Below are 12,927 nucleotides of genomic sequence, written 5' to 3'. Positions count from 1 at the left end.
CTTTTCTCCCTAAGACTTGACTTGTACCTTATGCCCTGTAATACTAGACTGATTGTGAACTTGTAGCGTTGTCTGGAATGTTTTTGACCACAGTCTGCAAAGCAGGCACTGTGACACAATATGCAGTTTTCCTGCAGACACTCAGATGTTTCCCATAATTCACCATCAGAGCTGAATTCAGGCTTTTGGTCTGTTACCTATTATAATACAAACTACGAGACACTTAAGTCTGAAAGATGTCCTGCAAAGAATCCTCTTGTTTGTTTATTTGGGAAATTAATAAGAGATGAAACAGGTATAGTTCTGAGGCCCCCCCCCCCCTCCTCCCAGAGTTGTGTCTGTTCACCAGTAACCCTGTTGGAAGATATTTTGCAGAAACAAAGGCACCCAGCAAATCAGGCTGTTGATTTTATATATGAGAATGCAGTGCTGATGTCACTTGACTGATGTCAAATTGCAGTCCTGCGAGTTTTGCATCATCTACATATGTTACAGACAGATATAATATAAATACCTAATTACATACCTTATTTTGCAGATATTGGATGAATTTAAACAAATATTTCGTAAGCTACTGGAAAAACCAAATTCGATAGAGCATCTTTTTGAAATAAAAGAATGGATGGAAACTGTACCAGTAACTGTAAAAAACCTGGAAGAAGCTACGAGAAAAATTGTGATAGTAAGTAGATTATTTTATTTACAAGTTTTGACTATTTTCTTGTAAAGTGTCTTGAGATGTACTCGGTGTATTTCAAGTAACAGAAGAAAAGAAAGTCCCACCAAAAAAATGAGTTAACACTAGAATGGAAGGATAGTGAGCGATAGTTCTTTAACATCTCATTACAAGTATATTGCTTTATCTTTTCTGTTCCTGATTTTTTTGTGCAGTATGGAGCACTGTTAGTCTTCTGCTAGTACTGAGCTGAATCATTTACAAACTCTCCACTTAATTTGTTTCTTGTTTTCCGTCTGTAAGTATCAATCCTAATAATGCTTAGTAACAAAAGAAGTACTAATATACTAGCTGGTTAATGCTTATCTGACTGTCCTATCCCCTCTATATCTACATATCCTGTGCAAATTCACACACTTGTTCATTCACAAATTATGTTCTCAGTGGAACTTCAGTGAAATTAAGTTGCACATCTTTGAACAAATGTTGATTCTTAACTTAGTATTTAAATTGAATAATTGAGTGCGACCTGGTAAAAATAGTACCTGCAACGAACCACACAAATGTTGGCGTGGTTCCTGCTTTCATGCAGTATGATCATCCCCAATTGAACAGCTCCGTCAGGAGGGTCAATATGGAGCTAGATCAGCTGCTTCGTGCAGCTACTTTGTCAGGCATAGGTTTGCTTCCTGTTGATGGTATTGCTAGGTGGGACTTCACGAAACATGGCCTGCATCTCAATAGGAAAGGGAAGGGTAAACTGGCTGGGATGATACCAAAATCTTTAAGGAGGGGGGGGGGGGGGGCTCTGAAACTCATGGGAGTACTTTTTTAGGGTAAGATCAGCGTCCAGTCATCCAAAATTGATTGAAATTAAGCTTAAAAAGAAGTTCAGACAGGCAGGTATTAGAGATGTTAAAATATCACAAGATTCTAATAATAGTACAGTGAAAAATAATGTTAGTATGTTGCAAGATTCACATAAAAGCATAGTGAAAAATTTTGTTGGTATATAGCATCAGAATATAAGGGTATTAAAAAAACATAGTAGATGAGCTTCTTGTTTGTTTAGAAGATTTAGAAATTGAGAATGGAATAGATGTACTATGCCTGTCTGAACAACATATAGTCACAGGTATGAAAATGGTAAATGTAGGTGGATATAAACTTTCAGCACATTGTAAGTAGAGACACTATGGAGAGGAGTTGCCATATATGTTAAAATCTGTCGTAGTGTGAAAAATTTGGAAACTAAAAAATGTTGCATAGAGCAACATATGTAAGCATGTGCGAGTGAACTTAAACTAAATAATGTAGCCGTATATAGGTCCCCATTGGGAAATTTTCAACTATTTTTGAAAAACTTGGCTTCTTTGTTGTGCTATCTGTCAGACAGAGGAAAGCTAATTGTTGTTTGTGGGGATTTCTATGTAGATTTTCTAAAAGAGTCCGATAGAGAGCTTGACCTTGAAGTATTACTTGGTTCTTTCAATTTGACATCAGTTATTGATTTTCCTTCTCAGGTGGTACAGGAAAGCAGCACACTGATACTGTTTTCACAGACCAAGATAAATTTAATCAAATAAAAACTATTCCTGTTAAGAATGGTCTGTCTGATCATGATGCACAGCCAGTTACTGTATATGACGTAACTCCATACGATAATGCAAAACAGCCCTCCAAAATAGTGCATTCAATAAACGATTTCACAATTCAAAATTTTAGGGAAAGCTTGCAACAGTTAGACTGGGGTGAGGTGTTCAGGGAACATGATGCTAATTTAAAATTTAACCTATTTCATGATACCTTTGTGAGTATGTTTGAAAACAGTTTCCCTAAGAAAACAGTGAAATATAATTATAAGAACCTATGTAAAAAGCCATGGCTTATTAAAGGGATAAAAATATCTTGTAAACAGAAAAGGGAAATGTATCATATAGCTTGGAGGAGTAATGGTACCGAAACAGTGAAACATTGTAAAAACTACTGCAATGTATTAAGAAAAGTTATTAAAAAGTCCAGAAGTATGTGCATTATGTTGAGATTAACACATCTGATAGTAAAAATAAAACAATTTGGAATATTGTTAAAAGGGAAACAGGGCAACCGAGAGTACAGGAAGACTGTATTTGTATCAAACTCAATGAAAAGTTTGTTAACAAGAAGCCAGAAGTAGAAAACATTTTTAATAATCATTTTTAAGTGTTGTAGAGAGAATAGGATCCAGCTGTTCATTAGAAAATGTAAGGCAGTATATGGAAGAGGCAGTACCAACACAATTTGATAAAATTGAAACTCAACCCACCTCTCCCACTGAACTTAGAAAAATAATAAATTCACTCAAAAGTAAAACCACACATGGAATTGATGGCATTTCCAACACAGTACTAAAAGCTTGTTCGCAACAAATAAGTAGGATTCTCAGCCACTTATGTTGTAACCTGCAGCCAAGCGACTAGCGCGAGGTTTGGTGTTCTCGTAAAGATAAGTTATTTTAGATTATAAAACACATAGATTAGTACTGATTACGTGGTAAATAAGTGTATTAGTGTGCCGTTTAAGTGTACCATTAAAGGTTTCATTTCTCATTACGTAATATAGCAGAAAACGCGAAAAGACCGTACAGTCGTATTTTCTGTTTACGTTCTGCTGCAGCAAATCTATAGAATTTCGTTTAGTTGTTCCTTGCTCTCTCCAGCAATTTAACTTAGCGTACCTCTTCATTATTTAACTAACATTTCCGGAAAGTAGCGTAAAGTTTAACTTGTTGTTTCAGAAACTTTGCACTTTTGTTTTTGTTTACACACAGTTGCGTATAGGCCAAATTTGTGTAACCATATTTTCGTGTTTATCTGTAATTTAACTGACTTATTCTTAATAAATTATTACGTTTATCATGAGTGAAAAGTGCTTGACTTGCCGTAGAATTGTTAGGTCGGGGCTTTGGTGTGATGGGTGCTGTAGTTTTTTCCATGTGGGTGACTGTAGTGGCGTGGGAATAGGGGAAGTAAATGAGACTCATCAGTGGTTTTGTAGGATTTGTAGTAGAGATAGGAAGATACTGGAACAGGAGGGGAAAATTGCTGCCCTTCAGGCTGAGTTAGACAAGGCCAGGGGAGATCTTGACAGGTTAAGGAGGGAGAAGGGTAAAGAGAGGTGGGAAGTGGCAACAGGCAACAGGAGGAACAGGCCTAGAACTTTGTCTGACAGCTTTATGGTGAATGTGGAAAATAGATTTGACCTGTTGCTTCAGTTAGAAGCTGGTGAGCCTCAAGCAGTTACAGGTGTAGACAGGGCACAACAAACTTTCAGCAGCAAATTGAAAAGTAAGAATGTAGGGAAATCAGTAAAGAGAAAGAAAGTGTTGTTGTTAGGTAGTTCCCATGGAAGAGGTGTTGGCCAACTCTTGCAGGATGAACTAGGATCAGAATACCAGGTCACCAATTTTTTTAAACCTAGTGCTGGTCTGGAGCAGGTGACAGAGGATTTAGGATCACTTTGCAAAGATTTCACTAAGGAAGACACCGTGGTTATAGTGGGTGGGGCAGGTAACAGTATTGACAGAGATCCTGGGTACAGCATAGAGTGTGACCTGGCGAAGATTGCATCAGCATCGAGGCATACCAGTGTTGAGTTTGTATCTGTTCTTGGGCGCCATGACCGACCTCATTTGAACTCTTCTGTCAAGAGAGTTAATTTGGAGCTGGAACGGCTGCTCATGTCGGGTGCGGGGTCACACATTGGTGTGGTTCATGTTGATTCTGTCAGTAGGTGGGATTATACTAGGCATGGCCTTCACCTCAACAGGAAGGGGAAGGGTAAATTGGCTGGGGAAATAGCAGGAAAGTTAAAGGGGGGAGGCACTGTCATGAGTGGTAAAATACCAGTGGTTATAGGATTCAGAAAAGACCCTTTTTTAGGGTAGGGAGGACAGAAAGAAAACAAATTTTAAGAGAGGTTAGAACTGAGACAAACCTTCAGTTTGAGAAAGAAATCAAAAAACATAATTCCAGCTTATTACATCAACATAAACAGCCATTGGTTAAGAATTTTCAACTGTCAGCAGATATTTTAACTCCATCCAATTTTAAGTCAGTCAATGTGAAATGTCAGCTATCTTTATTGCATCAAAATATTCGAGGACTGAGAAATAAAATTAATGAATTAACTATCTGCATAGATGAATTAGAGTCTTCAAACCCAGCTGACATAATCTGCCTCTCTGAACATCATGTGACCACTGGTATAGAACTTTTAAGTGTTACAGGGTTTAGGTTAGCATCTCACTATTGTAGATCAGAAATGGAGAAAGGAGGAGTTGCCACATTCATCAGGAACTGTCATAAATTTAAGAACATAGACATTCATAAATTTTGCCTAGAACAGCATATGGAAGCATGTGCAACAGAATTAGATTTTCACAAAAAATCTTTCATAATATTAAGTGTATATCGAGCACCTGCAGGTAACTTTAATCTGTTTGTAAACCACCTTGAAGCTGTTCTGGCCCATTTAACAACCAAAAACAAAGAAATAGTGGTTGCTGGTGATTTCAATGTAGATTTCCTTAAAGACTCTCCCAATAAGAACCTATTTGAGTTAGTAACACTATCATTCAACTTAATTCCCACAGTAAAGTTCCCCACTAGGATAACCACTTGCTCACAAACAGCCATTGATAATATCTTTATAGAAAAGTCAAATGAACAAAATTATATTACAAAACCAATAGTCAATGGCCTCTCAGACCATGACATGCAGTTCCTTCTGTTAAATGTTAATACTGAACAGGATATAAAATCTGTTAAATCTGAGCTCAAGAGGGTAATCAGTAAGCCAAAAATTGATTATTTTAGGACACTCCTCAGAGACATTCACTGGACTGATGTTTACAGTGCTCATGGCATGAATGAAAAATATAACATTTTTGCTAATAAAGTGCTTACCTTATTTGAACACTGCTTTCCCCCAAAACTTACCAAGGTTAGAGCAAAGTCTACAAAGAAGCCATGGATTACTCGAGGAATAGGGGTATCTTGTAAAACAAAAAGAAAACTGTATCTGTCAATCCGAAACATTTCCAATGTTGATGCTATAGCACATTATAAGAAATACTGCAAAATATTAAAGACTGTAATACGGATGTCAAAGCAAATATATTACAAGGAAAAGATAGTCATATCAGATAACAAAATAAAGACAATATGGGATATAGTGAAGGAGGAGACCGGTAGAACCAGACATGAAGAGGAACAAATAGCATTAAGAGTAAATGATGCATTGGTGACAGATGTGTATAGTGTTGCAGAACTTTTTAACAAACATTTTATAACTGTTACTGAAAAGATGGGGTTGTCAGGTTCGGTAGATGCTGCTATGGATTACCTTAGACCAGACATTTCAAGTAACTTCCATAATATGAATTTGACCCTCCCTACCCCAACAGAAATAATGTCCATCATAAAATCTTTAAAATCAAAAACATCTAGTGGGTATGATGAAATATCAACAAAGTTAATTAAAGAATGTGATTCTGAGCTAAGTAACATATTAAGCTATCTGTGTAACCAGTCGTTTATCAGTGGAATATTTCCCGAATGGCTGAAATATGCTGAAGTTAAGCCACTGTTTAAGAAGGGAGATAAAGAAATAGCATCAAATTTCCGTCCAATTTCACTGTTGCCAGCATTCTCAAAAATTTTCGAAAAAGTAATGTACAGTCGTCTTTATAACCATCTCATCTCAAATAACATACTGTCAAAGTCACAGTTTGGATTTCTAAAAGGTTCTGATATTGAGAAGGCTATCTACACTTACAGTGAAAATGTACTTAATTCATTAGACAAAAAATTGCAGGCAACTGGTATATTTTGTGATCTGTCAAAGGCATTTGACTGTGTAAATCACAATATCCTTTTAAGTAAACTAGAATATTATAGTGTAACAGGAAATGCTGCAAAATGGTTCAAATCTTATATCTCTGGCAGGAAACAAAGGGTGTTATTAGGAAAGAGACATGTATCAAGCTATCAGGCATCATCCAACTGGGAACTAATTACATGTGGGGTCCCACAAGGTTCCATTTTGGGGCCCTTACTTTTTCTTGTGTATATCAATGACCTTTCATCAGTAACATTACCAGATGCCAAGTTTGTTTTGTTTGCTGATGATACAAACATTGCAATAAATAGCAAATCAAGTGTAGTCTTAGAAAGATCAGCCAATAAAATATTTGTAGACATTAATCACTGGTTCCTAGCCAATTCTTTGTCACTAAACTTTGAAAAAACACACTACATGCAGTTCAGAACTTGTAAGGGGTGTCCCAAGAGTATATTTCTAACATATGATGACAAGAAGATAGAAGAAGTGGACGGTGTTAAATTCTTGGGATTACAGCTTGATAATAAATTCAACTGGGAGGAGCACACCACAGAACTGCTGAAGCGTCTTAACAAATCTCTGTTTGCAATGCGAATTTTGTCAGACATAGGGGATATAAAAATGAAAAAGCTGGCATACTATGCTTACTTTCATTCCATAATGTCATATGGGATTATTTTCTGGGGTAATTCATCAAGCCAAGCTAAAGTTTTCCGGGCACAAAAACGTGCAGTAAGAATTATATGTGGTGTGAACTCAAGAACATCCTGCAGAAGCCTGTTTAGGGAACTAGGGATACTAACTACAGCTTCCCAATATATTTATTCCTTAATGAAATTTGTCATTAAAAATATATCACTTTTTCAAACCAACAGCTCAATTCATGGAATCAATACTAGAAATAAGAATAATCTTCACAAGGATTTAAAGTCACTTAGTCTTGTACAAAAAGGTGTGCATTATTCAGGAACACACATTTTCAATAACTTGCCAGCAGCCATAAAAAGCTTAACAACTAATGAAATTCAGTTTAAGAGAAGCCTAAAGGATTTATTGGTGGCCAACTCCTTCTACTCCATTGATGAATTTCTGAGGAAAACCAACTGATTTGTATATAAGTACAACATAACTTCTGCACAATTTCAGTGCAGTAATGTGTTCACTGAAAATTTGTGTGTGTGTGTGTGTGTGTGTGTGTGTGTGTGTGTGTGTAAGTATAATCTAACTTCTGCACCATTTCAGTGCAGTAATGTGTTCATTGTAAATAAGTATTACAGTAGTTGTATTACATGTTTCTTACCTTATAAATAAATATAAAACTTTTTTATTTTAAATTCAGTGCAATAGTATTTGTAAAATGACTCTTAGTGTTCATTAAAAAATGACGATCATTCCACTTGGGACCTGTGGAATGGTACATTAGCTTATTTGTTTTAGTTTAAATATTTGTCATGTATTGTTGTTTTTCTGACATGTTCCACATCCTGGAGGACCTCCTCACTACGGATCAATTGGAATGAAAGTAAATCTAATCTAATCTAAACTGAAACAGGGCATTTTCCAGATGATATTGTTACACCATTGCCCAGTCTTACTTATGACAGCTTTATCCAACATTATTGAAAAAGTAATGTATTCAAGAGTAGCATCACATATTTGTAAAAATGAAGTACTAACAAAATGTCAATTTGGTTTTCAGAAAGGCTTTTCAACAGAAAATGCTATACCAGCACAGGAAGACAGTATTACCATCAAATTGAATGAAAACTTTACGAACAAAAAGTCAGAAGTTGAAAATATTTTTAATAATCATTTTCTAAATGTTGTGGATATAGTAGGATCCAGGTGTTCATTAGAAGAACGTAGGCTGTTAATGGAAGAGGCCATACCTATGCAATTTGATACAATTGAAATCTCACCCACTTCTCCCTCTGAAATTAGGAAAATAATAAACTTGCTTAAAAGCAAAAACTCACATGGAATTGATGGCATTTCCAGCAAAATACTAAAAGCTTGTTCTCAACAGATAAGTAAGATTCTCAGCCACCTGTGTAATAGCTCTCTGGAACAGGGCGTTCTCCCTGATAGACTGAAATATGCTATTGTGATACCTTTGCATAAAAAGGGGGATGGATCTGATGTCAACAATTACCGTCCAATCTCCCTTCTAACGGCTTTATCCAAAATTTTTGAGAAAGTAATGTATTCAAGAGTAGCTTCACATCTCTGTAAAAATGAATTTTTGAGAAAGTAATGTATTCAAGAGTAGCTTCACATCTCTGTAAAAATGAAGCACTAACAAAATGTCAGTTTGGTTTCCAGAAAGGTTTTTCAACAGAAAATGCCATATATACTTTCACCAATCAAATTTTGAATGATCTGAATAACCGAACACCACCCATTGGGATTTTTTGTGATCTCTCAAAGGCTTTTGATTGTGTAAATCATGAAATTCTGCTAGACAAGCTCAAACATTGTGGCATGAGTGGGACAGTGCACAAATGGTTCAATTTGTACCTAACTGGACGAGTGCAGAAAGTTGAAATAAGCAGTTCTCATAATATGCAAAGATCAGCACATTCCTCAAACTGGGGAACTATCAAGAATGGGGTTCCACAAGGGTCAGTCTTGGGTCCTTTGTTGTTCTTAATATATATTAATGACTTGCCATTCTATATTCATGAAGAGGCAAAGTTAGTTCTCTTTGCTGATGATACAAGTATAGTAATCACACCTGACAAACAAGAATTAAATGATGAAATTGTCAATAATGTCTTTCAGAAAATTACTAAGTGGTTCCTTGTAAACGGACTCTCATTGAATTTTGATAAGACACAGTACATACAGTTCCGTACAGTAAATGGTATGACACCGTTAATAAATATAGACCTTAATCAGAAGCATATAGCTAAGGTAGAATATTCCAAATTTTTAGGTGTGTCCATTGATGAGAGATTAAATTGGAAGAAACACATTGATGATCTGCTGAAACGTTTGAGTTCAGATACTTATGCAATAAGGGTCATTGCAAATTTTGGTGATAAACATCGTAGTAAATTAGCTTACTACGCTTATTTTCACTCATTGCTTTCATATGGTATCATATTTTGGGGTAATTCATCACTGAGGAAGAAATTATTTATTGCACAAAAGCATGTAATAGAATAATAGCTGGAGTCCATCCAAGATCATCCTGCAGACATTTATTTAAGGATCTAGGGATATTCACAGTAGCTTCTCAGTATATATACTTTCTTATGAAATTTGTTATTAACAACCAAACCCAATTCAAAAGTAATAGCAGTGTGCATAACTACAATACTATGAGAAAGGATGATCTTCACTGTTCAAGATTAAATCTAACTTTGGCACGGAAAGGGGTGAATTATACTGCCACTAAAGTCTTTGCTCACTTACCAAATAGTATCAAAAGTCTGGCACATAACCAACAAGTATTTAAGAAGAAATTAAAAGAATTTCTGAATGACAACTCCTTCTACTCCATAGAGGAATTTTTAGATATAAATTAAGAAAAAAAATATTTAAAAAAAAATAAAATAAAAAAAACACAAAAAAATAAAAAGTTGTTATATTAACTTAAGTATGTTGTTAAATTAACTTAATTATGTCATATATTGGAAAATTTGACTCGTTCCACATCATTACGAAATATCGTATTCATGATACATGGAACTAGTATTAATCTAATCTAATCTAATCTAAACCAGCTTTCACTGAAGAAATATTAAATGCACTGAATCACCAAACACCACTCATTGGGATATTTTGCGATGTCTCAAAGGCTTTTGATTGTCTGACTCATGAAATCGTTCTAGATAAGCTTAAGTATTGTGGTATGAGTGGAACAGTGCACAAATGGTTTAATTTTGTCCCACAGGGTTCAGTATTGGGTCTCTTATTGTTCTTAATATAATGACTTGCCACTCTATATTCATGAAGATGCAAAGCTAGGTCTTTTTGCTGATGATACAAGTACAGTAATCACAGCCAACAAGCAAGAATCAGCTGAGGAAATTGTAAATAACGTCTTTCAAAAAATTATTAAGTGCTTCTCTGCAAAAGGACTCTCACTGAATTTTGAGAAAACACAGTTTATACAATTCTGTATAGCAAATGACATAACACAATTGATATACGTAGACTATGATTCGAAGTCTGTTGCTAAGGCAGAATACTCAAAATTTCTGGGTGTATGCATGATGAGAAATTGAAATGGAAGAAACACATTGATGATATGCTGAAACGGTTAGGTTCATCTACTTATGGTATCAGGGTTATTGCAAATTTTGGTGATAAACATATCAGTAAATTAGCCTGCCATGCCTGTTTTCATTCACTGCTTTCATATGGCATCATATTTTGGGGTATTCATTGCACAAAAGCATGTGATCAAAATAATAGCTGGATCACCTTGCAGATATTTATTTAAGGAACTTGGGATATTCACAGTACCTTCGCAATACACATATTCATTTATGAAATTTGTCATTAATAACCCATCCCAATTCAAAAATAAGAGCGAAGTGCATAGCTACAACACTAGAAGAAAGGATGAGCCTCACTATTCTGGATTAAATCTCACTTTGGCACAGAAAACGGTGAATTACGCCGCCACAAAAATCTTTGGTCATTTGCCAAATAGATAGCCAACCAACATTTAAAAGCAAATTAAAAGAATTTCTGAATGACAGCTCCTTCTACTCAATAGATGAATTCTTAGATATGAAGTAGTAACTGTAAAAATAAATAAATAAATAAAATAAAATAAAACAAAAAAATAAAATAAAAAAAAATTAATTATTTTGTGTATAGAAAACGTTAAAGTGAAGGAAACATTCCACGTGGGAAAAATTATATATAAAATCAAAGATGAGGTGACTTACCGAACGAAAGCGCTGGCAGGTCGATAGACACACAAACAAACACAAACATACACACAAAATTCAAGCTTTCGCAACAAACTGTTGCCTCATCAGGAAAGAGGGAAGGAGAGGGGAAGACGAAAGGAAGTGGGTTTTAAGGGAGAGGGTAAGGAGTCATTCCAATCCCGGGAGTGGAAAGACTTACCTTAGGGGGAAAAAAGGACAGGTATACACTCGCACACACGCACATATCCATCCACACATACAGACACAAGCAGACATATCAATATGTCTGCTTGTGTCTGTATGTGTGGATGGATATGTGCATGTGTGCGAGTGTATACCTGTCCTTTTTTCCCCCTAAGGTAAGTCTTTCCGCTCCCGGGATTGGAATGACTCCTTACCCTCTCCCTTAAAACCCACTTCCTTTCGTCTTCCCCTCTCCTTCCCTCTTTCCTGATGAGGCAACAGTTTGTTGCGAAAGCTTGAATTTTGTGTGTATGTTTGTGTTTGTTTGTGTGTCTATCGACCTGCCAGCGCTTTCGTTCGGTAAGTCACCTCATCTTTGATTTTAAACGTTAAAGTGACACGTTCCACATCATTACAAAATGTTTTATTCATGATCTATGGAACAAGGATTAATGTATGTATGTATTTCTCATTTTAATGAAGCAACTCTGTAAATGAAAGTACAGCTTTATATGAGGAAAAGACAGAATACAGTGGAAATACACAATGTGCCCATCTCGTTTCTACATTATTTTTTCATACAAAATTTCTAAAAGTGGATAAGTAAGATTTCTTATTACTTGGTAATAACTACGTCTGTGTAATGTTACAGTGCTTTAAAAGTGCATTAGTAAAATCTCCAAAAGTTAAATAGTTACCATAGTGATAGTTATGGCATTGACAAGTGTTTTTAATAGAAATTAAGCTAAAATATTAAATAAAAAAGTATATAGGGTGTGCATTGAAATTTTGAAACTTAAATATTAGATACGAAAATAATTTTCCAGGTGCCAAACTCATATAAATAGTATATCAGTAGAAATGTGATACACTGTTTATTGTGTGTGGATATTCAGGAATGTTGATATTTAAGAGAAAACTTGTGTTATTTACAGAAATGCACTGAATGCTGTGACAAAACATTAACAAATATTCTTTGTTAGTGGCAGGAATTTTAAATAAATTGTATATTCATTAATCCATCATTGTTGTACATCATAGATTTTAGGCAGGATATTGAACAGGTCAAACATAATGCGCACTATTTGTGGAAAAGAGAAATATTACAATTTAGTTGATTACCCAACATTTAAAGAAAAATGACTGTTTCTACATGTCTATAAATTCTTGACAAAATAGAAACAGTGCTTTATCAGGAATGGCTTTAAAGTGATTTTAATTATCGATTTAAAAGCATGTTTCTTTTGATATGTTGTTCTTTTTTCTGGTAGGATGATGTGGTAAATACTTGACGTG

At 35.2% G+C, this 12,927-nt stretch overlaps 1 protein-coding gene across 1 annotated transcript in view; it reads left to right on the top strand.

Moving 5' to 3' along the window:
* The first annotated feature begins 286 nt into the window (after positions 1 to 286).
* LOC124620075 (dynein axonemal heavy chain 1-like) overlaps positions 287 to 12,927 on the top strand; it is an 804,068-nt gene continuing 791,427 nt past the window's right edge. Inside the window, exons 1-2 of the mRNA XM_047146741.1 lie at positions 287 to 295; positions 539 to 682. Of these exons, the coding sequence (XP_047002697.1) occupies positions 287 to 295; positions 539 to 682 (153 nt within the window). The remainder of the gene's footprint in view (positions 296 to 538; positions 683 to 12,927) is intronic.

This window comes from Schistocerca americana, chromosome 6 (genome assembly GCF_021461395.2).
Source record: "Schistocerca americana isolate TAMUIC-IGC-003095 chromosome 6, iqSchAmer2.1, whole genome shotgun sequence".
Lineage (NCBI taxonomy): Eukaryota > Metazoa > Arthropoda > Insecta > Orthoptera > Acrididae > Schistocerca > Schistocerca americana.
This window is presented reverse-complemented; position numbering and strand designations above follow the sequence as displayed.